Source organism: Mercenaria mercenaria, chromosome 15 (assembly GCF_021730395.1).
Source record: "Mercenaria mercenaria strain notata chromosome 15, MADL_Memer_1, whole genome shotgun sequence".
NCBI lineage: Eukaryota > Metazoa > Mollusca > Bivalvia > Venerida > Veneridae > Mercenaria > Mercenaria mercenaria.
In genome coordinates, this window is record NC_069375.1 from 21445835 (window position 1) to 21472269 (window position 26435).

At 34.9% G+C, this 26435-nt stretch overlaps 1 protein-coding gene across 4 annotated transcripts in view; it reads left to right on the forward strand.

Moving 5' to 3' along the window:
• The window catches only part of LOC123546745 (protein crumbs-like), an 89640-nt gene extending 63498 nt beyond the window's left edge, over positions 1-26142 (forward strand). For all 4 annotated transcript variants that reach the window (XM_053524748.1, XM_053524750.1, XM_053524749.1 and 1 more), the window contains exons 24-30: positions 5784-5918; positions 6877-7104; positions 11404-11517; positions 12402-12635; positions 13361-13506; positions 16227-16308; positions 19615-26142. In XM_053524748.1, the coding sequence (XP_053380723.1) occupies positions 5784-5918; positions 6877-7104; positions 11404-11517; positions 12402-12635; positions 13361-13506; positions 16227-16308; positions 19615-19754 (1079 nt within the window). In that variant the 3' untranslated portion in view covers positions 19755-26142. The remainder of the gene's footprint in view (positions 1-5783; positions 5919-6876; positions 7105-11403; positions 11518-12401; positions 12636-13360; positions 13507-16226; positions 16309-19614) is intronic.
• The last annotated feature ends 293 nt before the right edge of the window (positions 26143-26435 follow it).

Genomic DNA, 26435 nt, shown 5'->3' on the forward strand with positions numbered 1-26435 from the left:
GCACTGAAGAAAATGGTGTAACTAAATGATAACTACCAGGTTTTTCTGTAATCAAATTATTTAAAGTCAGCTATAACATATAGTTTTAAAACTAATGGATACTTTCATTAATAAGTTTACCTGCTGCAATATAGCTGAATATTTACATGCAGTGAATGCATCTCTTTGGGAATTGTAATTACAGGTTGTGTCCCTACTATCCTTAGCTGACCTCTTAACTGTTCAGTTGAACTTTTAATGTGTGTTTGGTTTAATCAAGCTGATGATCAATTTATGGTTGAGTAATAAAAATAATATCCACTGTGGAGCCTCTTATAAGTGGTCAGGGTGTTGGCATTTTAGATTATTTGCTAGTTTTCTAACACAAAAACTAATTAGCATCTAAGTTTTCTTTTCACTTCCTATGATAAAGTCACGAGAGCTATTACAGAGCTGAAACCCTCCCCCACCCAACTACTGGCGCCGGCATTTGTCTGTTCATCTGTCTATCCGGAAGGAAGTAATGGTTTTCACTTAGTCTCTAAATGTCCCTTCACAACTCCCTCCCATCTTTGTTGCAGTTCTTAAATTTGTTTTGAGATGAGTCCTGTTTTATTTTTTTACTTTTGACAGTTTTTACTTTTACTTGACTGTGTTTCTCAGTATTGTTTCTTACTCATCAAGACTTCATCCACAACACATCCCCAATAAATGCCATTCAGAGTCTTTTCATCTTTGTTGCCTATCTTCATTGCCAATGGAGAACTAGTGGTTGATATGTGAAGCAACCTAATCTTTATTCTTGATTATAATATATGCATGTAAATGATTTTAGTATGTAATATGTTGTTATGTTATATTTTGCAAAAATATTTATCATTGTGTTTATGTTATTTCTAATTGATATATTTAAATGCTAAAAGATGCTCTTGAGCCAGGATTTTTTTTCACATACTTAGAACAATATAAAAGCAGTCTTACAAAAAATTTTCAGTATGTATATAACCTAGACTACAAAATTTATTTATCACTTCCCCACATCATATTATCCCAGATCCCGGAACGGGGATAACAGTTGTTGTCCGTAAGTATTGACAGGTGGCACTCATTAATCTTTGCCAATATTTTCGAGCGTTTTCTTTATTTTACACCATATTTGTAACCTAAAAATATCTAAATTGACCAAAATAACCTGCATAGTTTACCAATGGCACAGTGGCGTAGTGATAAGTTCTCTGACTTGCACGCACGTTACCATGGGTTCGATTTCAATTCAGACTGTTTTCATTAATTCGATATAATGTCATTTTATCGATTCTTTTTAGCTCACCTGTCACAAAGTGACAAGGTGAGCTTTTGTGATCGCGCGTCGTCCGTCGTCCGTCCGTCCGTTCGTGCGTCCGTGCGTCCGTCCGTAAACTTTTGCTTGTGACCACTCTAGAGGTCACATTTTTCATGGGATCTTTATGAAAGTTGGTCAGAATGTTCATCTTGATGATATCTAGGTCAAGTTCGAAACTGGGTCACGTGCGGTCAAAAACTAGGTCAGTAGGTCTAAAAATAGAAAAACCTTGTGACCTCTCTAGAGGCCATATATTTCACAAGATCTTCATGAAAATTGGTCAGAATGTTCACCTTGATGATATCTAGGTCAAATTTGAAACTGGGTCACGTGCCATCAAAAACTAGGTCAGTAGGTCTAAAAATAGAAAAACCTTGTGACCTCTCTAGAGGCCATATATTTCAAAAGAACTTCATGAAAATCAGTCAGAACGTTCACCTTGATGATATCTAGGTCAAGTTCGAAACTCGGTCACGTGCCGTCAAAAACTAGGTCAGTAGGTCAAATAATAGAAAAACCTTGTGACCTCTCTAAAGGCCATATTTTTCATGGGATCTGTATGAAAGTTGGTCTGAATGTTCATCTTGATGATATCTAGGTCAAGTTCGAAACTGGGTCACGTGCTGTCAAAATCTAGGTCAGTAGGTCTAAAAATAGAAAAACCTTGTGACCTCTAGAGGCCATATATTTCATGACATCTTCATGAAAATTGGTCTGAACGTTCACCTTGATGATATCTAGGTCAGGTTCGAAAGTGGGTCACATGCCATCAAAAACTAGGTCAGTAGGTCAAATAATAGAAAAACCTTGTGACCTCTCTAGAGGCCATATTTTTCATGGGATCTGTATGAAAGTTGGTCTGAATGTTCACCTTGATGATATCTAGGTCAAGTTCGAAAGTGGGTTACGTGCCATCAAAAACTAGGTCAGTAGGTCAAATAATAGAAAAACCTTGTGACCTCTCTAAAGGCCATATTTTTCATTGGATCTGTATGAAAATTGGTCTGAATGTTCATCTTGATGATATCTAGGTCAAGTTTGAAACAGGGTCATGTGCGGTCAAAAACTAGGTCAGTAGGTCTAAAAATAGAAAAACCTTGTGACCTCTCTAGAGGCCATACTTGTGAATGGATCTCCATAAAAATTGGTCAGAATGTTCACCTTGATGATATCTAGGTCAGTTTTGAAACTGAGTCACGTGCCTTAAAAAACTAGGTCAGAAGGTCAAATAATAAAAAAACCTTGTGACTTCTGTAGAGGCCATACTTTTCATGGATCTGTATGAAAGTTGGTCTGAATGTTCATCTTGATGTTATCTAGGTCAAGTTTGAAACTGGGTCAACTGCGGTCAAAAACTAGGTCAGTAGGTCTAAAATTATTTAAATCTTTTGACCTCTGTAGAGGCCATATTTTTCAATGGATCTTCATGAAAATTGATCTGAATGTTCACCTTGATGATATCTAGATCAGTTTCGAAACTGGGTCACGTGCAGTCAAAAACTAGGTCAGTAGGTATAAAAATAGAAAAACCTTGTGACCTCTCTAGAGGCCATATTTTTCATGAGATCTTCATGAAAATTAGTGAGAATGTTCACCTTGATGATATCTAGGTAAAGTTTAAAACAGGGTCACGTACCTTCGAAAACTAGGTCCATTGGTCAAATAATAGAAAAACCTTGTGACCTCTCTAGAGACCATATTTTTCAATGGATCTTCATGAAAATTGGTCAGAATTTTTATCTTGATAATATCTAGGTCAAGTTCAAAACTGGGTCACATGAGCTCAAAAACTAGGTCACTATGTCAAATAATAGAAAAAATGACGTCATACTCAAAACTGGGTCAAGTGGGAAGAGGTGAGCGATTCAGGACCATCATGGTCCTCTTGTTTGTATTCTTATAGCATTTTGTCAAATATATCTAACACTCTTGGTAATAAATTGTACATAGAAGAATGTAAAAAATTTGTGTATTTCTTTCAATAAATGAACAATAAATCACGATAAGTGTGACAGTTTTCCTGCATTCTAAGTTTACAGATGATATTTAAAAAAAAAAAAAATGGTCAGACAGGTGTCTCAAACTCACATCCCCAAGATTGGTAGCTGAACTTTTTGTCAGCACAACTATAATCTGCATATACCACCTGGTGATAAAGAAATGTTTATATTTTATTTGGTTTTCAATATTTACATTTTTATTTAAGTTTTGGCACCGAAAATTTATTTACGGAAGCATATGGAATATTGTTGAGTGACAGTTTAATAGTTTCGGACAATACTAAATAATCCTCAATAGATAAAAAATTACATGCAGGTTAAATATTCAATTGGGGTAAAACCAAGACACCAGTCAAGAGTGAATTGAGGTGGAGATCCCCTGATAATAGTCATAACAGTCAATCCAGGCATCACCTTTAAATTAGACTTAATAGTTTTGTTAGCTCGACTATTCGAAGAATAAGTAGAGCTATCCTACTCACCACAGCGTCGGTGTCGGCGTCACACTTTGGTTAAGTTTTTCGTACCAGTCCACATTTTGACAAAGTCTTTTGAGATAAAGCTTTGAAACTTTCAACACTTGTTTACCACCACCATGACCAGTTATAGGCAAGAGCACATAACTCCATCAAGGATTTTGGCTGAATTATGGCCCCTTTTGACTTAGAAATCATGGTTAAGTTTTTCGTACCAGTTCATATTTTGACAAAGTCTCTCAAGATAAAGCTTTGAAACTTTCAACACTTGTTTACCATCACCATGGCCAGTTATAGGCAAGAGTACATAACTCCATCAAGGATTTTGGCTGAATTATGGCCCCTTTCGACTTAGAAATCTTGGTTAAGTTTTTCGTACCAGTTCGTATTTTGACAAAGTCTTTTGAGATAAAGCTTTGAAACTTTCAACACTTGTTTACCATCACCATGTCCAGTTATAGGCAAGAACACATAACTCCATCAAGGTTTTTGGCTGAATTATGGCCCTTTTTGACTTAGAAATCTGGGTTAATATTTCGTACCAGTTCATATTTTGACAAAGTCTTTTGAGATAAAGCTTTGAAACTTTCAGCACCTGTTTGCCATCACCATATCCAGTTATAGGCAAGAGTACATAACTCCGTCATGGATTTTGGCTGAATTATGGCCCTTTTTGACTTAGAAATCTTGGTTAAGTTTTTTGTACCAGTTCATATTTTTTGTAAAGTGTTTGACATATGGCTTTGAAACTTTTATCACTTGTTTAGTATAATAGTCTCTATCTGTGGGAAAGAGTACATAACTCTGTCATCTGTTTTGGCTGAATTATGGCCCTTTTTGGATTTTGAAATTGGTTCTGTTTTTATATAAGTCCACGTTTTGTCAAAACTATTTGACATATGGCTTTTAAACTTTGAACACTTGTTTATCATTATGATTTCCATCTGTAGGCAAGAGTACATAACTATTTTGACTGAATTATGGCCCTTTTTGGACTTTGAAATTGGTTCATACATTGCCATTTAGTGCAAGACTTATCGAAATCAAAGAAATACAGGAACATTGTTTGTCTAATCTATTTATTTCTTTTGTCTGAATATCTATGGAAATATTTTGACCCCATTCTTCAATCAATTCTTCGAATAGTCGAGCACGCTGTCATCAGACAGCTCTTGTTAGCTACAGGCTTATTCCCAGGTGTATAATTTTGCTGAGTAGGAATTCAAAATGTATTTATATAATGTCTGAAATATCCAAACATATTCTTCAATTAACAAATTCAAAAGTCAGATTTTAAAGATGCTGTAGAAATCACTTTCATCTTTAACAAAATTGAAATCTGTGGCCTGGCCTGGCCCGGCCCAGTCGAAAATTGGGCTCATCAGGCCAGGCCAGGCCAGGCCAGAGATTAGAACATGCCCTTATGAAATTATTGCTTTTAAGTTGACGGTGTGATAGTTTTGAATAAGCGTAAAACTATATAACATAAAATTGGTTTTTATAGCATTTTCATATATTACATCCTCCATTATATAATTAATTACTTCCATATGCAGTTCATCTTAAAATTCATGGATGTTTCTCTGGCAAGTTTGACCTAATTATGTATGTCACTACTGGAAACTTAGTTGGCTTGAACTAAGCAGGTAGCTTGAATGAATTCAAGTTTGAAAGAACCAAGTTCGACTGTATAGCGTTATATGATAGAATAAAGTGAAAGTGTTGGAGTATTGATGTTATGATATAACTGCAGGTAAAATGTAATGTTAACAGAAATATGAATTACATTCTGCTTGTTAACAGCAATGTGTAAGTTGTGTAACAGCTTTTAAATACAATAAGCTTGAGGACATTTTGTAAAAGTTATTTTCCTTAGGGTTAACACATAACAAAAGGACAGTTAAATCTGGTGTTGAGTAGGCAATACATAATTATTGAAAAGATGAGCAAACTTTGAATAATAAAATATGATCTGTTCTATTTCAGTTTATACAGGACCAACATGTGAGACTGATATAGACGAGTGTGAGATTACACGACCATGCCAGCATGAAGGTGCATGTATCAACACACAGGGTTCACCTGGCTTCTCCTGCATCTGTAGTGGAACTGGATTTGAAGGTTGGTAATTTATGTGTTTCAGTTCTTTAAGGTTGGCTGTTTTAGGAATAAGGAGGATAATTGTACTTGCCCTGCATCACCTATCCTTTCAGTTAAAGTTTTATGGTAAGCTTCTAGATGTCACTATATATCCTTATCTGTAGCCCCTGTTATCATCAAACTTTACATTAGGGTTGATCTTGATAAGGGGCAGGCATCTTTTTATTTAGGGTCAGGTATCTCAAAGGTCGAGGTCACTGGGGTCAGATGTTGAAATAGTGTTGGTTAAACTTAACGGCAGCATTGTTATTTCACTATATCTTCCTGACTACTGCCTCTGTTGTTGTTAAAGCTAACATTGGGATTTGTTTTAGTGAGACAGGAGATAGCTGTTGGTTTAAATACAATATGGTCATGGGCACTAGGGATAACTTACCCATCCAACACCTAAATTTTCCAAATTTACTTTCATAACTTTCTTATGCTTCTCCATATTATGTATCATTCCCCACAACCACCCCCTCTGTTCAGGAATATTAAGGAAAATAAAGCTATTGCAAATATAGTATCAATAGTATTTTAGACACAGTGATTTTAGATGCCCACTTTGTAGTTGATGTACTTATATAGCCTTTCAAAACTTCATAGAGACTACAAATGTAACTCATTCACAAATGGAATAAAATGTTCATTGTACTCAAATATTCTCAGTTTGACATAGAATGAAAATCTAATACAGACAAATATATGTGAGGCAGCAACGCATCCATCTGGCTTGCAAGAGGGTCGTGTTTATACCCAGGAGTCCGCCTGTATCTGAAATAATGTTTGGGAGTGGGATGGGGCGACTCCTTTGGTTTTCCACCACAAATGAAAGTCATCATATGATTTAAATTGCTTAGGTGTGATTTGAAACTCAACAAATTAATTTATTAACTGAAAAAATTATAAATTTTTGAATAAATTTGCACATTTCCAGGTCTGTATTGTGAGCATGATGTTGACGAATGTACAAGTTCGCCAGGTATCTGTCAGAATGGTGCTGCCTGTAATAACACAGTTGGTGGCTACGAGTGCACTTGCACTCTGGGATACAAGGGAAAGAACTGTGAAATCCCAGACTGTGGCCTCATTTCCTGTCAAAATAGTGGCACATGTAGAATATCACAGTCCAAATGGAACTGTCTATGTCCGCAGTTTTATGAAGGTAAGCAACTTAAGTTTTCATAATGTTATACCAAATTCCATGGAAACTTAGAGAATCACACTTGCTTAAGTTCTACATAATAGAGCTATAGCACTGATAAAATACTTAAATATATCTGCACTATTGTACACCCAATTTTAAAATGTTCCACAAAGTGTGAATATGTTTTATGAAATCCTTTTATTTATGGCTGTGTTGTCGTAGCGATATTGCATTGTGCTGTGGTTGGCTAAGAGAGTGCCAATGGCCCAGCATCTCTGTCTTCAACTCCCTAGGTTTCTGTCAGGGTTACCTCACCCTTAGTTCTGAGTCCATAACCTACCCTGGGAACACTGGGGCTATTTATCCCATAGCTTGGGATCAATTTCATTTATGACAGTGCAGACACCAAATGGAAGATACTGTCAGCATGTTTCATCCATGCACTTTAAATACTGGCAAAAACTGTTCGGGGATTGTTTTTCAACATTGTGCCTCTGCTTTGAAAGAAGCCATAGAATATGTTTTAGAAAAAAATCATACAATAGATATCTTTCCAACTACTACTCCTTTACGACAGTTTGAACTGCACTAGGTGCTAGATTAATGAATGTGACTATAGTTGACTATATGGACAGTACCATTAGATGGCTTAGCAGGACGTTCACAGTCAGTCAATTATGGTAGCTGACTTGGAATCAGTTACCCACCTCACTACTGTGCATCCAAACAAACTGCTCAAGAGTGTGGTATTCTTTCATGTGAGGTTGTTATCCAGTTAACTTACAGAAGGTCAGCAGTTCTTACCAGTTCCTGCATAAGCCTGAAAGGTTATCCATTTGGATATGCTGAGTCTTCTTCAACCATTGAGATGACTCCCCCCATTCCCCTCCATCCTCCTAAACAAAACAACAACAACAATATACAGACAGAATCATTAGATGCACATGCATTTTCATCCTGACCTAAAACCACACATCTTTTAAGTTTGGCCTTATGGAAGACTTCAAGCTTCCATTACTACAAAGAAAAAGAGGAAAAAAACGAAAATGAAGAAGCTTCTTTTTACCTTGTTTGAAACAAATTGATTTTCTGTTTTTCCTAACTTATAATTTTATATTTAATTTTATTCGTGCATGTTGGTATGTCAGTATGACACATAGAGACATTTTGTTGCACCTGTTATCTGCATGTATATACAGATTGATAATATCCCCTCAAGGATATAAATTTTGATGCAGTATGTTTTGTCTGGTGATTTATTAAATGTCTCAGGTAGAATTGATTTTATCTTAACTCAAGCAGTTTTGTTTCCTATAAATCACTATGTAACTGTTTTAATATCATTCTATTTCTCTTAGATCTTACATAGAGAGTATTTTTCTAAACATTTAGGAGTGATATTGAATAAAATAGTAAAAAATCTCCCTCTGATCTGTGAAAAATCAATACTGGAATTGGTACAAAAAAGCAATAGCTTATAAATTCATCTTTTGGTGTAATTCCTGCTTATTTTTTAATTGCTCTTATTTTAAAATAATGAAAGGTACAGTCTAAAATGTCCTAACATTTGAAATGGATCAAAATAAAATTGTAATCATTTTACTGCATTGATAGTTTACTCTGATTGGATAATATAGTCCTATAAAATTACTTTCACAAATAAAAGGGTGGTAATTTATATCTGTAACTCCAAATTAGGTACTTAGACCAAGTCAATTAGAGGTGAATATTTATTTAGATGTTGAAATGTAAACAAGGTGTATTAAGCATAGTTTATACAGGTATAATATATGTCTTTACCATAAAACTCTCCATTTGACCCTTTGGCTAATAACTTGATTTCTGCCTTGTATACTGAACAACTTTAGATGATTTTCTAGATTAGTCACATGTTTACAGCCTGGATATATATACATGTGTATTAATTCAGTTGTGGATATTTTTATAGTGTACCGTCTTTAATTTAGGTTTACTTGTAAGTTTTTTTTGTGTAAACTGTATTACAAAGTTTTGTTTCATAATTTACTATGAAGAATAATTTACTAGGAAGGAAAAAAGTCTTTTTACTCAAAATTTCAGGTGTAACATGACCACATTAGAAATTTTGTTAATATAAAGAGAAAAGCCACTACCTTATTTTACCATTTTTTTCTCAAGAGAATTGTGCTGTATATCTGACACAAAATATTATTGTTTTTGCTTTTTAAAAGATAGCAAAATCTGTAAAATATATAAAAAAAAAAGGTTATTGTTAACCCTTACCCTGCTAAATTTCTATAATGATCTTGTCCATCTTTCAGTTTGGATAGTTCCATTATCTGGTAAAAGCGGTGGTTACCAAAAAAGATACCGACTAAAAGGCGAACAGTACAGATCATGATCAGACTGCACCAGTGTGCAGGCTGATCATGATCTACACTGGTCGCAAAGGCAGCTGGTCAATTGTGTCCAGCATTTTAAGGGTTAAAGTTGATCATGTGTATACAGTACAGCCAAATTCCCTCTATTTTACATCAAACTTCTCCTGTGTGACTTGTGCAGCACTTGACTTTTCTACATATTTTTACTGATTTACGAATATTGTACAAATAATGTTAAAACTATGACATAAACCCAGATATGTGCCGCCTTAAATTGCTGAGAAACTAAAGATTCTTGCTAATTTTGGTGTGTTAAAGAATCCTTATAGTTACATCTGTCAGTCATTGGGGTTATTTCCCTTTTCTGATACAGAAAAACAGAAGCCTTTGGAATTTCTCTATGTAATTTTGTTACAGATTTACTTCCTCAAAGTCAAGAGACTTGTCTATACTTACATGCTTTAGTGGGATTTTATTTTTACCTAATATGGGAAACATACATAGCTTTTCCTGTCTCTAATCTGTTTAAATTTAATAGTATGTATTTTGGTACATCCTTAATATTCAGTCTGACATACTCATTATTCATTGATAGAGTCTGAGTAAGTTCAGTCTCCGGTTAAAAGGGGAAGTAATGAAGAACCCTCATTTCCAGAGTTAGTTCCCCTGTATTGTATTTTTAGGGAGGACTAGGAAATGAACATTAAACAAAACTTTATCTTGAAAAATACTCTGTAATTTCTTCTTATAGAAATTGTAATGTTCCTATTATAGAAATATTGGTACTTAAAATAATTCATTATCCAGCCAAATATTAGTGTTTGTTGTTATCAAATGATTTATTCAATACTGCCTTCAATTGATCACAGGGACTTGTAATTTTCTTCTAGCTAGTTACATTTAAATTAAAAAAAAACTTTTCCTGTAATATAGAAAAAATGTTGAACTATAAACTTGCCATTATGAAGTTTAATGTCATGTAAAAGCCACACAAAATATATAATTGCCTACAGCAGTAAAATGTCAATATTTACATCTGTTGAAACTGTGCAGATATAACCAACAACAAATACACTGTAATAGAAAAAATAACTTTTAGAATTTATTAAATTGAGTTTCTAACACATGAAAAGATAGATCTGATACAATTATTTACAATGTTGATAAATTATATTTTTGAAACAGTTGAGTGTCTGTACAGTTTTTTCACTGTGCAGGAGGTATTCTATAATACCATACCTACAAAAACGTTTGTTGTCTTGATTTATACCTGTAGTCCTGTAGACAGGATTTTGATGTGTTCAAATAAGCCATGTAAAAGTGAGCTGGAGTTTTGTTTTATACATTATAATATAAGGTAGGTAAGGTTTTTAAGTTCTATGAAACACTGGTCAAACTGTAACAGATGAAATTGACCACCTTATAGCAACTCGTTTACACTTTTTAGCCTAATTCTTTTCCTCTCGAAAATCAACATAATGTGCTATAAAAGTAAACAGTGGTACAAACATATAGACAAATGAATTTTGGAAGATAACTATCATGATAGATTAACAAAAAATGTGTGCAGAAGAGGTAAATCAATATTCTTTTTGCTTTTTTTTTTACTAAATTAAATGTCTAACTCTTATTTTCACTTACTTTGTCATTTTTCAGAGTCTTTTATACATTCTATGCCAAACTTGGTGGAATTGAACATGTTTAACAATTTCATCCCATTTGTGGGCGAGTAGCTTTAAATGTTTTTAACTCCGTTCATGTGCCATGGTTTTGTTCTTGTTTCAATATATGCTTTTCTCGGGGCATTGATTATCTCCCTTGACAACCCATATGAGGTTATCTCTGACTTGTATGCTGTTTTGACCCTCAAAATGGCTGCTATACTTTTGTGAAGGGAGGTAATCATGACAGAATTTTGAAGTACCTATTACTACCAGTAATTACAATAATATTGTAGGAGATCTGTGTGAGATCAAAGGACCTTGTGCTGATGAACCTTGTCTGGCTGCTAACACAGAGCAGTGTACCCAGAATGTGACAGCAAACACATACAATTGTCAGTGTAGAGCAGGTAAAACTCTTTTTATCCTTGTGAAAATCTTCTTTTAAATTTGTTGTCTGAATCTTATTCTTACCAGTTTTCAAAGCAAGGGGAGTGGTGGTCTAGTTGTAAAGATGTCAGCTACTCAGTCCGGTGCTTGTTGGTTGGAGTCCAACTTGGGATCACCTCTAGCTTTTCATATGCCATGAAGTGATCTCGAGAGTGATCTAAACGAGCTTGAAGCTTTGAAGCTTTCATTGCAGTTTAGCCCTGAACTAATATGTAATCACCTAGAACTGTAGAACACTACAGTGACTGATTAGTACAGTCATTTAGAATTTTGTCTTCACCTTTGTACTTTGTAAAATGTGACAAAGACTAACAGTAGACTTGAAGGTAGGTAAGTAAAGGCATATAGTCAATAGTTAGTTTATAATAATTTATATTAGCTCGATTATGATAACCCTTCAAGCTGATTTGAACCACTCCCATAACTGCTTCCTGGAAAAACCAGTACTGATATGTTAAGGCATGGTCATGACCCCAGTGGGGTTCAAACCCACAACTCTTATATAGAGTGGCCGGCACCTTAACCATTGGACTGCCATCCCCTTCCAATAGACATTATGAACTACAAAATTCCTATACAGCCATCTAGGTATTCAGTAGCAAATAGTTACCAGGCTATGTTTATTTTACCACCTGGTACAACCCTTTAAAGACTGAGTGTCAAGCAAGGGAGCTGTTGGTACCTTTTTTTACATCTTTGGTATAATGCCGCCAGAGCTCTAACCCCCTACCTACTACACTCAAAATACTGTACCATTTGAGTTATTCTTCTTCAAAAAAAAAAAATTACATCGCTTCTCTTTGATGGAGTTTTAGTGTAACATGTTGATGTATACGTCTTTCAGGCTGGAAAGGACAAATCTGTAGTGAAGATCAAGATGAATGTGTAGATATTGCTCCTTGTCAGAACGGGGCTACATGTATCAACAACCAGGGATCATTCAGATGTGACTGTGTTCTAGGATATACAGATCAGTATTGTCAGACCAACATTGACGAGTGCGAATCCTCACCTTGTAAAAATAATGGATATTGTTTTGATGGAATAGGACAGTTTGAATGTAACTGTACTGGAACTGGTTAGTATTATCTATCAAATATAATCTGTATTCTTTTAGTTTGAGGGCAGTACCATGCCTGTGACCTTTCTCATGTTGCAGGGGCATGCGTGTCTGTGACACATTTCTAGTTTGTAATAACATAAATGAATAAAAGTTTTCATAATATGCAATAGCAGGCTTTGTAATGAATATGACAGTTCAAGAATCTTAAGTCAAAGTCAGGATCATCATAAACGTAAAATTTTCAATGAATGTAATTTCCAAATATATATGCAGTGATTGTGAGTTATAATGACTTTTATTGGCCTCATTGCTGTAGTGTATATATTATATGGGTTGGAGAGAATGAGTTGATGCGCCCGCTTAACTGTATACATATGACACATGCTTCACAATGTCATGTTATATACTGTGTAGTTGATATTGCATAATGTAAGAATGATCACTTTACCAACAGCCAATATCAATGCCCAGTAACATTCTTTAGGGACTTTTTCATATTTAGTAATTTAAAATGAACATAAGCAAATCTGTGAATATTATACACATGTATTCAAGTTCAAGCAGTAATTTTCACTTGTATGAAATACATTTGGTTTCCTTGAAGTATAAATGGGATATTGGCCTTCACACCCTTTCAGCATGTGATAAATACTTCATTTGCAAATGAAAACTACAAAAATGATTTTTTGTTGTTGTATAGTTAGGTCATACCGTAATAATGTTGAAATGTTTGCTTACAGGTTATGAGAATTTAACGTGTGAGGTGGACGTGGATGAATGTGCTGACAACAACCCATGTTATAACGGAGCTGCTTGTAAGAACACTGTTGGAAGTTACCAGTGCCAGTGTACAAATGGATTTGAGGGGAAAAATTGTGAAGTAAAGGTATGACAGCATTTCAAAACATTTTCTGTAGAACTCCTATTTTGTCACTTTATATTTTTATACAAAAAAAGTAAATTATATACTTTCATATGAACAACATTGTTGCAGTAATATCAAGAAAAAAATCATGTTAAAAAATGCTTGGAAATACAACTAAAATTCCAAAAAGAAAAATGGTAAAAATCAAAATTGGGTAAGTATGACTGTGGGATTTTTCTTTGGATTTAAGAATGTTTTAGATTAAAATCAGGAACTGTATTTTCATCAGAAGAAGAATTGAAATTTTAAATGGGCGAGTCTATTTGGCAGTTCCATTTATTGTAAAGATCGATTCTCTAAGAGCTATTGTATAATTTTCTAATATTTATGGAAAGTAACCTCATACTGTATAAATATTAATGTAAATGTTATTTCTTGTGCATTTATATAGTATAAACTACAATGGGACTTCTGGCAAATCATCCTAGAAGTCCCAGTATGGTTTATACCATATAAATGCACAAGAAATAACATTCAATTCTTACATCTTCACTAGTCTGCAGAAATATTTTTGTTGGAATGTACAAGGTGTTGTTCTCACTATATTTTTAATGCCTTATCGGTTAAAGACCTGTTCAACTTAAATGGCCAAATCTTTGTAATTAGAAGTAATATAATAGGGATATTATAACCTGGGATGCTGTATTCAGCTTGAGTGCATTTTGCGAGATCGCATCTCGACCTTGCAAAATCCAAGAGAGCCGAATACAAAATCCCAGATCTAGTTACTGTTATAATGACCCTTTTATTATATACATTCACCTTTTTAGCCCACCATCATCAGATGGTGGGCTATTCAAATCACTCTGCGTCCGTGGTCCGTCGTCCTTCCGTCCGTCCGTCCGTCCGTCAGTCCGTCCGTCCTTCCGTCCGTTAACAATTTCTCGTTATCGCATCTCCTCAGAAACTACCTGGGGGATTTTGACCAAACTTTGTCAGAATGATGTATTGGTACCCTAGTTGTGTCCCCCTGAAAATCAGACTGGTTCAACAATTTTTTAGTAAGTTATGGCCCTTTGTTTATTTCTATAATTTACATAGATTTATATAGGGAAAAACTTTGAAAATCTTCTTGTCCAAAACCACAGAGCCTAGGGCTTTGATATTTGGTATGAAGCATCATCTAGTGGTCCTCTACCAAGATGATTCAAAATATTTCCTTGGGGTCTAATATGGTCCCACCCCGGGGGTCACATGGTTTATATAGACTTATATAGGGAAAAACTTTGAAAAACCTCTTGTTCAAAACCACAGGGCCTAGGGCTTTGATATTTTGTATATGACATCATCTAGTGGTCTTCTACTAAGATTGTTCAAATTATCCCCCTAGGGTCAAATATGGCTCCGCCCCGGGGATCACATGGTTTACATAGACTTACATAGGGAAAAACGTTGAAAATCTTCTTGTCCAAACCACAAAGCCTAGGGTTTTGGCATTTGTAATGTAGCATCATCTAGTGGTTCTCTACCAAGTTTGTTCAAATTATCCCCCTAGGGTCAAATATGGCCCCGCCCTGGGGGGTCACATGGTTCATATAGACTTATATAGGGAAAAGATTTTAAAATCTTCTTGTCAATAACCTACAACATTCAAATTTGGACCACATGTATGGTTTTGAGTGGCAAGATGAACCTTGACATGAGTTGACCTTGATTTTGACCTAGTGACCTACTTTCACATTTCTGTAGCTACAGCCTTCAAATTTGGACCACTTGCATAGTTTTGTGCACTGAAAAAAACTTTGACCTTGACTTTGACCTAGTGACCTACTTTCACATTTTTGAAGGTACAGGCTTCAATTTTGGACCACATGCATAGTTTTGTGTTCTGAATTGGAATTTGACCTTGATTTTGACCTACTGACCTACTTTCACATTTCTCAAGCTACAGCCTTCAGATTTGGACCACATGCATAGTTTTGTGTACCGAAACAAACTTTGACCTTTACATTGACCTAGTGACCTACTTTCACATTTTTGAAGGTACAGGCTTCAAATTCGGAACACATGCATAGTTCTGTGTTCCGAAATAAAATTTGACCTTGATTTTGACCTTGTGACCTACTTCCACATTTTTGAAGGTACAGGCTTTAAATTTGGACCACATGCATAAATTTGTGTTCTGAAGTGTTATTTGACCTTGATTTTGACCTAGTGACCTACTTTCACATTTCGTCCTTGAAATTGATCTAGTGACCTACTTTCACATTTCTCAAGCTACAGCTTTCGAATTTGGACCACATGCAAAGTGTTGTGTACGGAAATGAAATTTGACCTTGAGCTAGTCAGTAAGTCTTGAAATTTGGAACACTCAAAAATGGCACATTGGTGGGCGCCAAGATCACTCTGTGATCTCTTGTTGTTTGATGTTTTGTTATCAAACGAAACTTTCAATGTTTATCAATGTTAAAATAGAGCTGAGTGAAGTTTTAATGTGCGCTATTTATAGAACTGTATCAGGTCATGCATATTAAATGAAAGTAGTCCGGCAACATACAATACAAAAGGTACAATATGGAATTTTTTCCTGCTTATTCATATTTACTTGTAAAATACAAGCCATATTTTTGACAGAATTGTAATAGGAATATAATAGATAAAGGTATTGTAATGTTCAACATGTACTCAGTCAAGTCATTGGGTGGTCATCCAGTAAAACTGTGTAAAATTGTTTATTTCAGTCTGATGCATTGATGGAGGATGATATAACATGGTACATTGTGGGCCCGGTTGTTGCCCTTGTACTTATTCTTATAACTATTGGTAAGTCATATCTTCATTTTCTTTACACACTTTCTACATCTACTGTTGATACAAAATGATGCTGTTCTATATTGTATGTTTTAGTTTCTTGCAGGATAAATATCTGTTCTAGTTAAAGTGCATTTAAGTTATTGCAGTCCTAATATCTACCCTTCTAATGAAAGTTTGTTTAAGATTTAAGCAGTCTGAATATCTACCCTTCTGGTGAAAGTGTGTTTTATATTCTCGCAGTCTCAATATCTGCCTTTCTAGCCTGAATATCTACCCTTTTTAGCTCACCTGTCACAAAGTGACAAGGTGAGCTTTTGTGATCGTGCGGTGTCCGTCGTCCGTCCGTCCGTCAGTCCGTGCGTCCATAAACTTTTGCTTGTGACCACTCTAGAGGTCACATTTTTCATGGGATCTTTATGAAAGTTGGTCAGAATGTTCATCTTGATGATATCTAGGTCAAGTTCGAAACTGGGTCACGTGCCGTCAAAAACTAGGTCAGTAGGTCTAAAAATAGAAAAACCTTGTGACCTCTCTAGAGGCCATATATTTCACAAGATCTTCATGAAAATAAGTCAGAATGTTCACCTTGATGATATCTAGGTCAAGTTCGAAACTGGGTTACGTGCCTTCAAAAACTAGGTCAGTAGGTCTAAAAATAGAAAAACCTTGTGACCTCTCTAGAGGCAATATATTTCACAAGATCTTCATCAAAATTGGTCAGAACGTTCACCTTGATGATATCTAGGTCAGGTTTGAAACTGGGTCACGTGCCCTCAAAAACTAGGTCAGTAGGTCAAATAATAGAAAAACCTTGTGACCTCTCTAAAGGCCATATTTTTCATGGGATCTATATGAAAGTTGGTCTGAATGTTCATCTTGATGATATCTAGGTCAGTTTCAAAACTGGGTCACGTGCGGTCAAAAACTAGGTCAGTAGGTCTAAAAATAGAAAAACCTTGTGACCTCTCTAGATGCCATATATTTCATGAGATCTTCATGAAAATAAGTCAGAATGTTCACTTTGATGATATCTAGGTCAACTTCGAAACTGGGTCACGTGCCTTCAAAAGCTAGGTCAGTAGGTCTAAAAATAGAAAAACCTTTTGACCTCTCTAGAGGCCATATATTTCACAAGATCTTTATGAAAATTGGTCAGAACGTTCACCTTGATGATATCTAGGTCCGTTTCGAAACTGGGTCACGTGCCTACAAAAACTAGGTCAGTAGGTCAAAAAATAGAAAAACCTTGTGACCTCTCTAAAGGCCATATTTTTCATGGGATCTGTATGAAAGTTGGTTTGAGTGTTCATCTTGATGATATCTTGGTCAGGTTCGAAACTGGGTCACGTGCGGTCAAAAACTAGGTCAGTAGGTCTAAAAATAGAAAAACCTTGTGACCTCTCTAGAAGCCATATATTTCATGAGATCTTCATGAAAATTGGTCAGAATGTTCACCTTGATGATAACTACGTCAAGTTTGAAAGTGGGTCACGTGCCATCAAAAACTAGGTCAGTAGGTCAAATCATAGAAAAACCTTGTGACCTCTCTAGAGGCCATATTTTTCATGGGATCTGTATGAAAGTTGGTCTGAGTGTTCATCTTTATGATATCTAGGTCAAGTTCGAAAGTGGATCATATGCCGCCGAAAACTAGGTCAGTAGGTCAAATAATAGAAAAACCTTGTGACCTCTCTAAAGGCCATATTTTTCATGGGATCTGTATGAAAATTGGTCAGAATGTTCATCTTGATGATATCTAGGTCAAGTTCGAAACAGGGTCATGTGCGGTCAATAACTAGGTCAGTAGGTCTAAAAATAGAAAAACCTTGTGACCTCTCTAGAGGCCATACTTATGAATGGATCTCCATAAAAATTGGTCAGAATGTTCAACTTGATGATATCTAGGTCGGATTTGAAACTGGGTCACGTGCCTTAAAAAACTAGGTCAGTAGGTCAAATAATAAAAAAACCTTGTGACCTCTCTGGAGGCCATACTTTTCATGGGATCTGTATGAAAGTTGGTCTGAATGTTCATCTTAATGATATCTAGGTCAAGTTTGAAACTGGGTCAACTGTGATCAAAAACTAGGTCAGTAGGTCTAAAATTATTAAAATCTTTTGACCTCTCTAGAGGCCATATTTTTCAATGGATCTTCATGAAAATTGATCTGAATGTTCACCTTGATGATATCTAAGTCAGTTACAAAACTGGGTCACGTGCGGTCATAAACTAGGCCAGTAGGTATAAAAATAGAAAAACCTTGTGACCTCTCTAGAGGCCACATTTTTCATGAGATCTTCATGAAAATAAGTGAGAATGTTCACCTTGATGATATCTAGGTAAAGTTCAAAACAGGATCACGTACCTTTGAAAACTAGGTCAATAGGTCAAATAATAGAAAAACCTTGTGACCTCTCTAGAGACCATATTTTTCAATGGATATTCATGAAAATTGGTCAGAATTTTTATCTTGATAATATCTAGGTCAAGTTCAAAACTGGGTCACATGAGCTCAAAAACTAGGTCACTAAGTCAAATAATAGAAAAAATGACGTCATACTCATAACAGGGTCATGTGGGAAGAGGTGAGCGATTCAGGACCATCATAGTCCTCTTGTTTGTCTTTTTGTCTGAATACCTACTTTTCTAGTATGACTGTCTACCGTTTTTGTCTGAATATCTTCTTTTCAAGTCTTTAATATCTATCCTTTTTATCTGAATATCTACCTTTCAAGTCTGAATATCTACCTTTTTAGTCTGAATATTTACTTTTCTAGTGAGTGTGTTTAAGATTCCAGCAGTCTAAACATCTGCCTTTCTAGTGATGAGTGTGTTTCAAACACAGCTTTTATAACAAAGTGCATGTTGGGTGACATAATCATAATATACATCAATGATACCCATTAAATTGTAAGCATTAAAACTATTTTTGAATACTGTAAAATCATTTAATTTCGTGGGCATTAAATTTAGTGGTTTTGGTCAAAACGGCAATTTCATGGGGATATGAATTCGTGGATTTCAACTTTTGAACATAAAATGTATGTGAATTTTGCTTGCTCGCTGGGATTAAATTTCGTGGACTGACTCAACCTCGAAATCCACGAAAATTAGTCCCCCACAAAAACTAATGATTTCACAGTACAAGGAGCATTAGAGCAAGATTATAAAATTTATATAAAAGAATATAAAATCATAACTTATATTAGCATAGTGGAGTCATGTTACAATCATATCTTCATTCCCAAATATTTATTATATTACTTGACTTGTATTAATTTAGGTAGTAAAATGGTACTGTGATTTATTTACAGGAATTATTTGGTTCTTGCTTTGTGTACGTAACAAGCGAGCGACACGCGGAGCATACAGTCCCAGTAGACAGGAAGTGACCGGCTCGAGAGTAGAACTTGGAAATGTTATGAAGAAACCTCCACTCGAAAGATTGATATGAGCCAATCAGAGATCGTGTTTATATTAACATAATAGATACTCATAATGCGGGTCTACTTTGCAATAAGATTTTAACTTACAATGAAACACGGTGTTATGTGATGACTGTGAATATGCCAAAAAAAAATTTCGCAATTGGAGTTAAAGGACGATAATGACAAGGTTAGCTATAGTGCAAGTGTTGTGTGTCACCAGGATGATGTTGAATTGGTCAGATAAGATCTGAGGCAAGGTCAGTATATATAGGCTGGCTGAACTCGAAGGTTTCATGGAAATGTATTTGTGTTACTTTACATATATACAACCAATTGTATATCCAAATATATTGATATTGAAAGTATATTGTGATATTAACAGGACTATATGGACGTCCCAGGTGGATGACTTTATGCATTTATTATCATTATGTGAGGTTGTAAAGTTTACAAGGACTGTTTATGTAGTGCTTGAAGTGCCAGTATGTAGGAGGAGAAATTCAGAAATTGCCGAGTGCACTAAAGGAGGATTTTATGATGTATGTTATACTTAGCCATTGAGGAATGTTGGGCTCAAGGTTATAAATTTAGAGTTTGAAGACGAGTCAAAAAATTAATTCAAGCAGTCTGTCTAGTTTCAGATTTGGGGGAGGGGGGTAACCTACCTTCCAGATTTGGGGATAAGTAACCCACTGGGCACTTAAGTACCTTTCTAAACTCAGTTTTATTACCTTGAACCCTTCTATATGTTAGGATGAAACCCTGCTCTAATATGTTAGGACAGGATCCTACATATGTTAGGATTGAATTCTGCTTTAAAGTAGGATTGAACCCTACTATAAAGGTTGGATTTATAAGAAAACATTTTAAACAAAGCATTTTGAAGCCTTAAGAAATACCACCAATTTGCAAACTGGGGTGTTTATAAGAAAATATATGGTACAACTTAAGGACATATCAAATTTGAATATCTGCAATATTATATGTTTGCTTGTTCATGTTTGTGTAGAATTTCTCAAGGTTATATTATGAAAAGTGTGCTATTGAAAATACCTTTAAGGAAGCCTATTTATTTGGAGCGTAATATACCTAGTATGTTGTGAAGTTATATGGACAGCGTTTATCTGGACACTGAAAATTTAATGGTCTATATTCAAGAAATTTTGAGGAAAATAATATCAGTTATGATACACTCATGACATATATGCTTTAATTGATCAAGGTGTGAATATTAGTATAAGGATAAAAAGAAAGAATATAACAAATTTTAGTATTCAGATTTTGAGTGAAACATGCAGTATTACAACACCTTTCATTTCCATTGTTTTTACAGTGTGTGTCAAATATTTTGTCTGTAACAGTCTATATCTTAAATACATGTACATTTGCATATCATGAATAGAATTATGGCATCCCACTCATTCGGAACAAGTTGAACGTTGTTAATAATTGTAATTTAAGCTGCATGATTGTATATTTTCTACTTGTAAATTATTTATACCCTAGGTTATACCAAATTGTCAATCCTTTTGTCCTTTGCTGACGGAACAATATCGACTGAGAACAGTTCAACAACTTTGCCTTGTGAAACATTTAAATACATGTGTTTGACTTTTGACCACAATATTTTCTTACTTATTTGATACTGCAGATTTGAGAACTGTAGGACTAAATTTACGCACTTTAAAGTACCGGTAAGGTTCAGTATTTTAATATATGATTTTGTTAGACTTATTTGATTTAGCAGTCAACAGGTTTTTTAGTGTGGGATGATGGACGCTACAGGAAAACAATTTTGTATAATCTTTAAGTAAGAAAAACAACAAAGTGTATATGATACATTAATAAAGGGGAGATAATTCATTCATTCTTTGTAATATTAACTTAAAATGAAAATTAACAAGACTGTACACAATGTGTTTAATATAAGAAAAGGTGGTTTCATTTATCTCTACTAATTATTGTACCATGTTGCTTGTTAGCCCACCATCATCAGATGGTGGGCTATTAAAATCACTCTGCGTCCGTGGTCCGTCCGTCCGTCATTCCGTCCGTCCGTCCGTCCGTCCGTCCGTCCGTCCGTTAACAATTTCTTGTTATCGCATCTCCTCAGAAACTACTGGGGGGATTTTGACCAAACTTTGTCAGAATGATGTATTGGTACCCTAGTTGTGTCCCCCTGAAAATCCGACTGGTTCAACAATTTATGAGTGAGTTATGGCCCTTTGTTTATTTCTATAATTTACATAGATTTATATAGGGAAAAACTTTGAAAACCTTCTTGTCCAAAACCACAGAGCCTAGGGCTTTGATATTTGGTATGAAGCATTATCTAGTGGTCCTCTACCAAGATGATTCAAATTATTTCTCTGGGGTCAAATATGGCCCCGCCCTGGGGGTCACATGATTTATATAGACTTGTATAGGGAAAAACTTTGAAAAACCTCTTGTCCAAAACTACAGGGCCTAGGGCTTTGATATTTTGTATGTGACATCATCTAGTGGTCTTCAACTAAGATTATTCAAATTATACCCCTAGGGTCAAATATGGCCCCACTCTGGGGGTCATATGGTTTACATAGACTTATATAGGGAAAAACTTTGAAAATCTTCTTGTCCAAACCACAAAGCCTAGGGCTTTGATACTTGTAATGTAGCATCATCTAGTGGTTCTCTACCAAGTTTGTTCGAATTATCCCCCTAGGGTCAAATATGGCCCCGCCCTGGGGGTCACATGGTTCATATAGACTTATATAGGGAAAAGCTTTTAAAATCTTCTTGTCAATAACTACAACATTCAAATTTGGAAATGTATATTTTTGAGTGGCAAGATGAACCTTGACATGAGTTGACCTTGATTTTGACCTAGTGACCTATTTTCACATTTCTGTAGCTACAGCCTTCAAATTTGGACCACATGCATAGTTTTGTGCACTTGAAAAAACTTTGACCTTGATTTTGACCTAGTGACCTACTTTCACATTTTTGAAGGTACAGGTATCAAATTTGGACCATATGCATAGTTCCGTGTTTCAAAATGAAATTTGACATTGATTTTGACCTAGTGACCTACTTTCACATTTTTGAAGGTACAGTCTTCAAATTTGGACCACATGCATAGTTTTGTGTTCCGAAATGAAATTTGACCTTGATTTTGACCCAGTGACCTACTTTCTCATTTCTCAAGCTACAGCCTTCAAATTTGGACCACATACATGGTTTTATGTACAGAAACAAACTTTGACCTTTACATTGACCTAGTGACCTACTTTCACAGTTTTGAAGGTACAAGCTTCAAATTTGGACCACATGCATAGTTCTGTATTCTGAAATAAAATTTGACCTTGATTTTGACCTAGTGACCTACTTTCACATTTCTCAAGCTACAGCCTTCAAATTCGGACCACATGCATAGTTTTGTGTACCGAAATGAACTTTGACCTTAAGATTGACCTAGAGACCTACTTTCACATTTCTGTAGCTACATGCTTCAAATTTAGACCACATGCATAGGATTGTGTACCGAAACAAACTTTGACCTTGACATTGACCTACTTTCACATTTTTGAAGGTACAGGCTTCAGATTTGGACCACATGCATAGATTTGTGTTCTGAAGTGAAATTTGACCCTTGATTTTGACCTAGTGACCTACTTACACATTTCTCAAGCTAAGCCTTCAAATTTGGACCATTTGCATAGTTTGTGTACCAAATTAAACTTTGACCTTAAGATTGATCTAGTGACCTACTTTCACATTTCTCAAGCTACAGCTTTCGAATTTGGACCACATGCACAGTGTTGTGTACGGAAATGAAATTTGACCTTGAGCTAGTCAGTAAGTCTTGAAATTTGGAACACTCCAAAATGGCACATTGGTGGGCGCCAAGATCACTCTGTGATCTCTTGTTTTATATATTGATATGGTTCATCAGTTTGTACATTTCCTTTAATCTAAAGATTTACTCATAATGATTTATATAGAAATCTGTTTTAAACTTCCAAACAATCGAACTTATTTTGAATTTTATACATTAAAACTTGATGTTAATAAATAACTGCAAGGGTAGTGTTTGGTTTTTATGTAACAGAACATACTCCACAATATTGTTACGCATTTTTACTTAGAATTTCTTACTAAGTTTTGTTCATTTTATCCTTCCATTCAAAATTTGTCACTAGAGTTACCATAGTCTGATTATATAAAAAAGCGCCTTTTCATTTGGAAGTAGGTAGTGGTAAATAGTATAGTTTCTTGGCCACCTTAAATTTGAATAAACCTTAAATTTGAATACACCTTTAATTTGAAAAAAAAAAAATTGTAAAATGTAAAGAAACACTTCAAATGTTTATGTGTACCTATTTAACATTATACATATCAAGGGATGCAAGTATTATTTCTGTGTATTTCCAGTTGTCACTAAATACAGTTTCTGTATTAGTGATTTAATAACATTTTTGTAGACACTTTTATACATGTAGAAGGATCATTCCATTGTATTAACATATCAAAGAGTGTATAGAATTATTTTTTATAGAATATTTTATAGAAAGTGTTAAAACTGTGCATTATAATTGTATAAACCTAGATCTATTTTATGTTAACTGGATATAGTTGAAAGAATTGAACAGTCATGTTTTATAAGAATAACAACATGATCTTGGTTATGTCCTTTTCAAATACTGTGTCATCTTATACTGCATGTGTTTCTGTCTTTTTGTAACAATGTTTATTTCAGAAGCATATAACATAATGTGTGCCACGCCATGAGAAAACCAACATAGTGGCTTTGCGACCAGCATGGATTCAGACCAGCCTGCGTATCCGCGCAGTCTGGTCAGGATCCATGCTGTTCGCTTTTAAAGCCTACTGCAATTAGAGAAACCGTTAGCGAACAGCATGGATCCTGACCAGACTGCGCGGATGCGCAGGCTGGTCTGGATCCATGCTGGTCGCAAAGCCACTATGTTGGTTTTCCCATGGCACGGCTCATCTCTGAAATCTGTGCCATGCCAGAGTAACAATGAGTTTCATTTCAGTGAACACACAGTCAAGTTTTATACTGGCAACCTTTTGTATTACTGATGATAATGCAACCTAAAATAACATAGACAATTAAAATTTTAACAATGAACTAGAATATGATGCACTCATGCAAAAAAAAAAAATGTCCAATGTTTTCCAACCATTTACATTCTTGTGATAATCTCTGGACCTGTAAACAGCTTTTTATAATGACAGTTGTACATCACTGGTTATATTGACAGAATGTATTGTTTGTGTCTGCCGAAAGAAGCAGTCACAAGATTTATACTCCAGTAAATATTTGATAACACGGAAGTTTAATGGCCTAAATTGTGTTTTTTTTTCTGATTCTATATATAAATATATTGTTTACTATGCATAGCTAATGCATGTAGATTATATAACTGACTGTCAGTAGTTCTGACAACTTAGTTGAAATTATTTGTTGCTGTCCCAGCAGTTTCATCATCATCATCATCAGCATCATCATTCATCATTCTCATCACTACAGACAGCAGTGTCTTCTTGACATTCTTGAAATCATTCTGATCATCTTTATCATCATTATCACTACAGCAATAGTTACTGCAAAAGCATTATCATCGCCTTCATCATCATCATCATCATCAACATCGTCATCATCATCATGTATTTTATCGACTGAAATCACATTATACCAAACATTATGTTGCAGAAAGCTTATACACTTCTTCATCCTTCATAGTTTTATTTCTTCATTGTGAAGTAACTGTAGTGATTATCTTGGGATGTAATAGTCTATATAGAGGGTAGTTGACTGGTTAAATTGTATATTGTTTTTGAAAATATTAACAGTTACTACACAGTATTCATGTGTATATAAGCATAAGATGACCATATCTATGTGTGTACACAGTAGTGTTAGATTTGAAAATACTTCGCACAAATAAATGTTAAAGAAACACAAAAAAACAAAACAAATATAAGATATGGAATTTTATTGTGATTGCTTGTCGACATGCACAGTTCAGCATATCTATTAGTTAAATAAGATATATTTGAAGAGGATTTTCTAGATTTGAAATAAATTCTGATGATGAAATATTGCAATGAAAAATCAGCATAGTATAATCTTTAATGTTGGTCAGTTATTTCTGATAAGATAGATTCAGAGAAAGAGCTAACTGGGAATATACTAATTGCATAAAGTTTGGTATCTTGTGATGTGTTTGTTTGGAGGAACAATATTGTAATATTAATATTAAACTTATTTTATGATATATATATTTCTTACATATCAGTCATTGTATATATACATGTTCATTCTACTGTAGTAGATTTATACAATTATTCATTCCCATTATATTTTGAAAATATTAAGAATGAAAAAAAATAAATGAACAAAAACTACTGATTGTTATTTCTTATTTCCTTATCCAGAAGGCATGCAGAGACGCACCTGGGGTCTCACCTGTATCATGAAAGAGAGGGTACATTGTTTGTCATATTGGTCATTATGCACCTCTTCAAAGAAGGTGGGGTATATTGTTTTGCAAATGTCAGTCGGACGGTCGGTATGTCGGTCCATCTGTAGACCAATCGGTTTCCGGATGATAACTCAAGAACGGTTGGGCCTAGGATCATGAAACTTGATAGGGAGGCTGGTCATGATCAGCAGATGATCCCTATTGATTTTGAGGTCA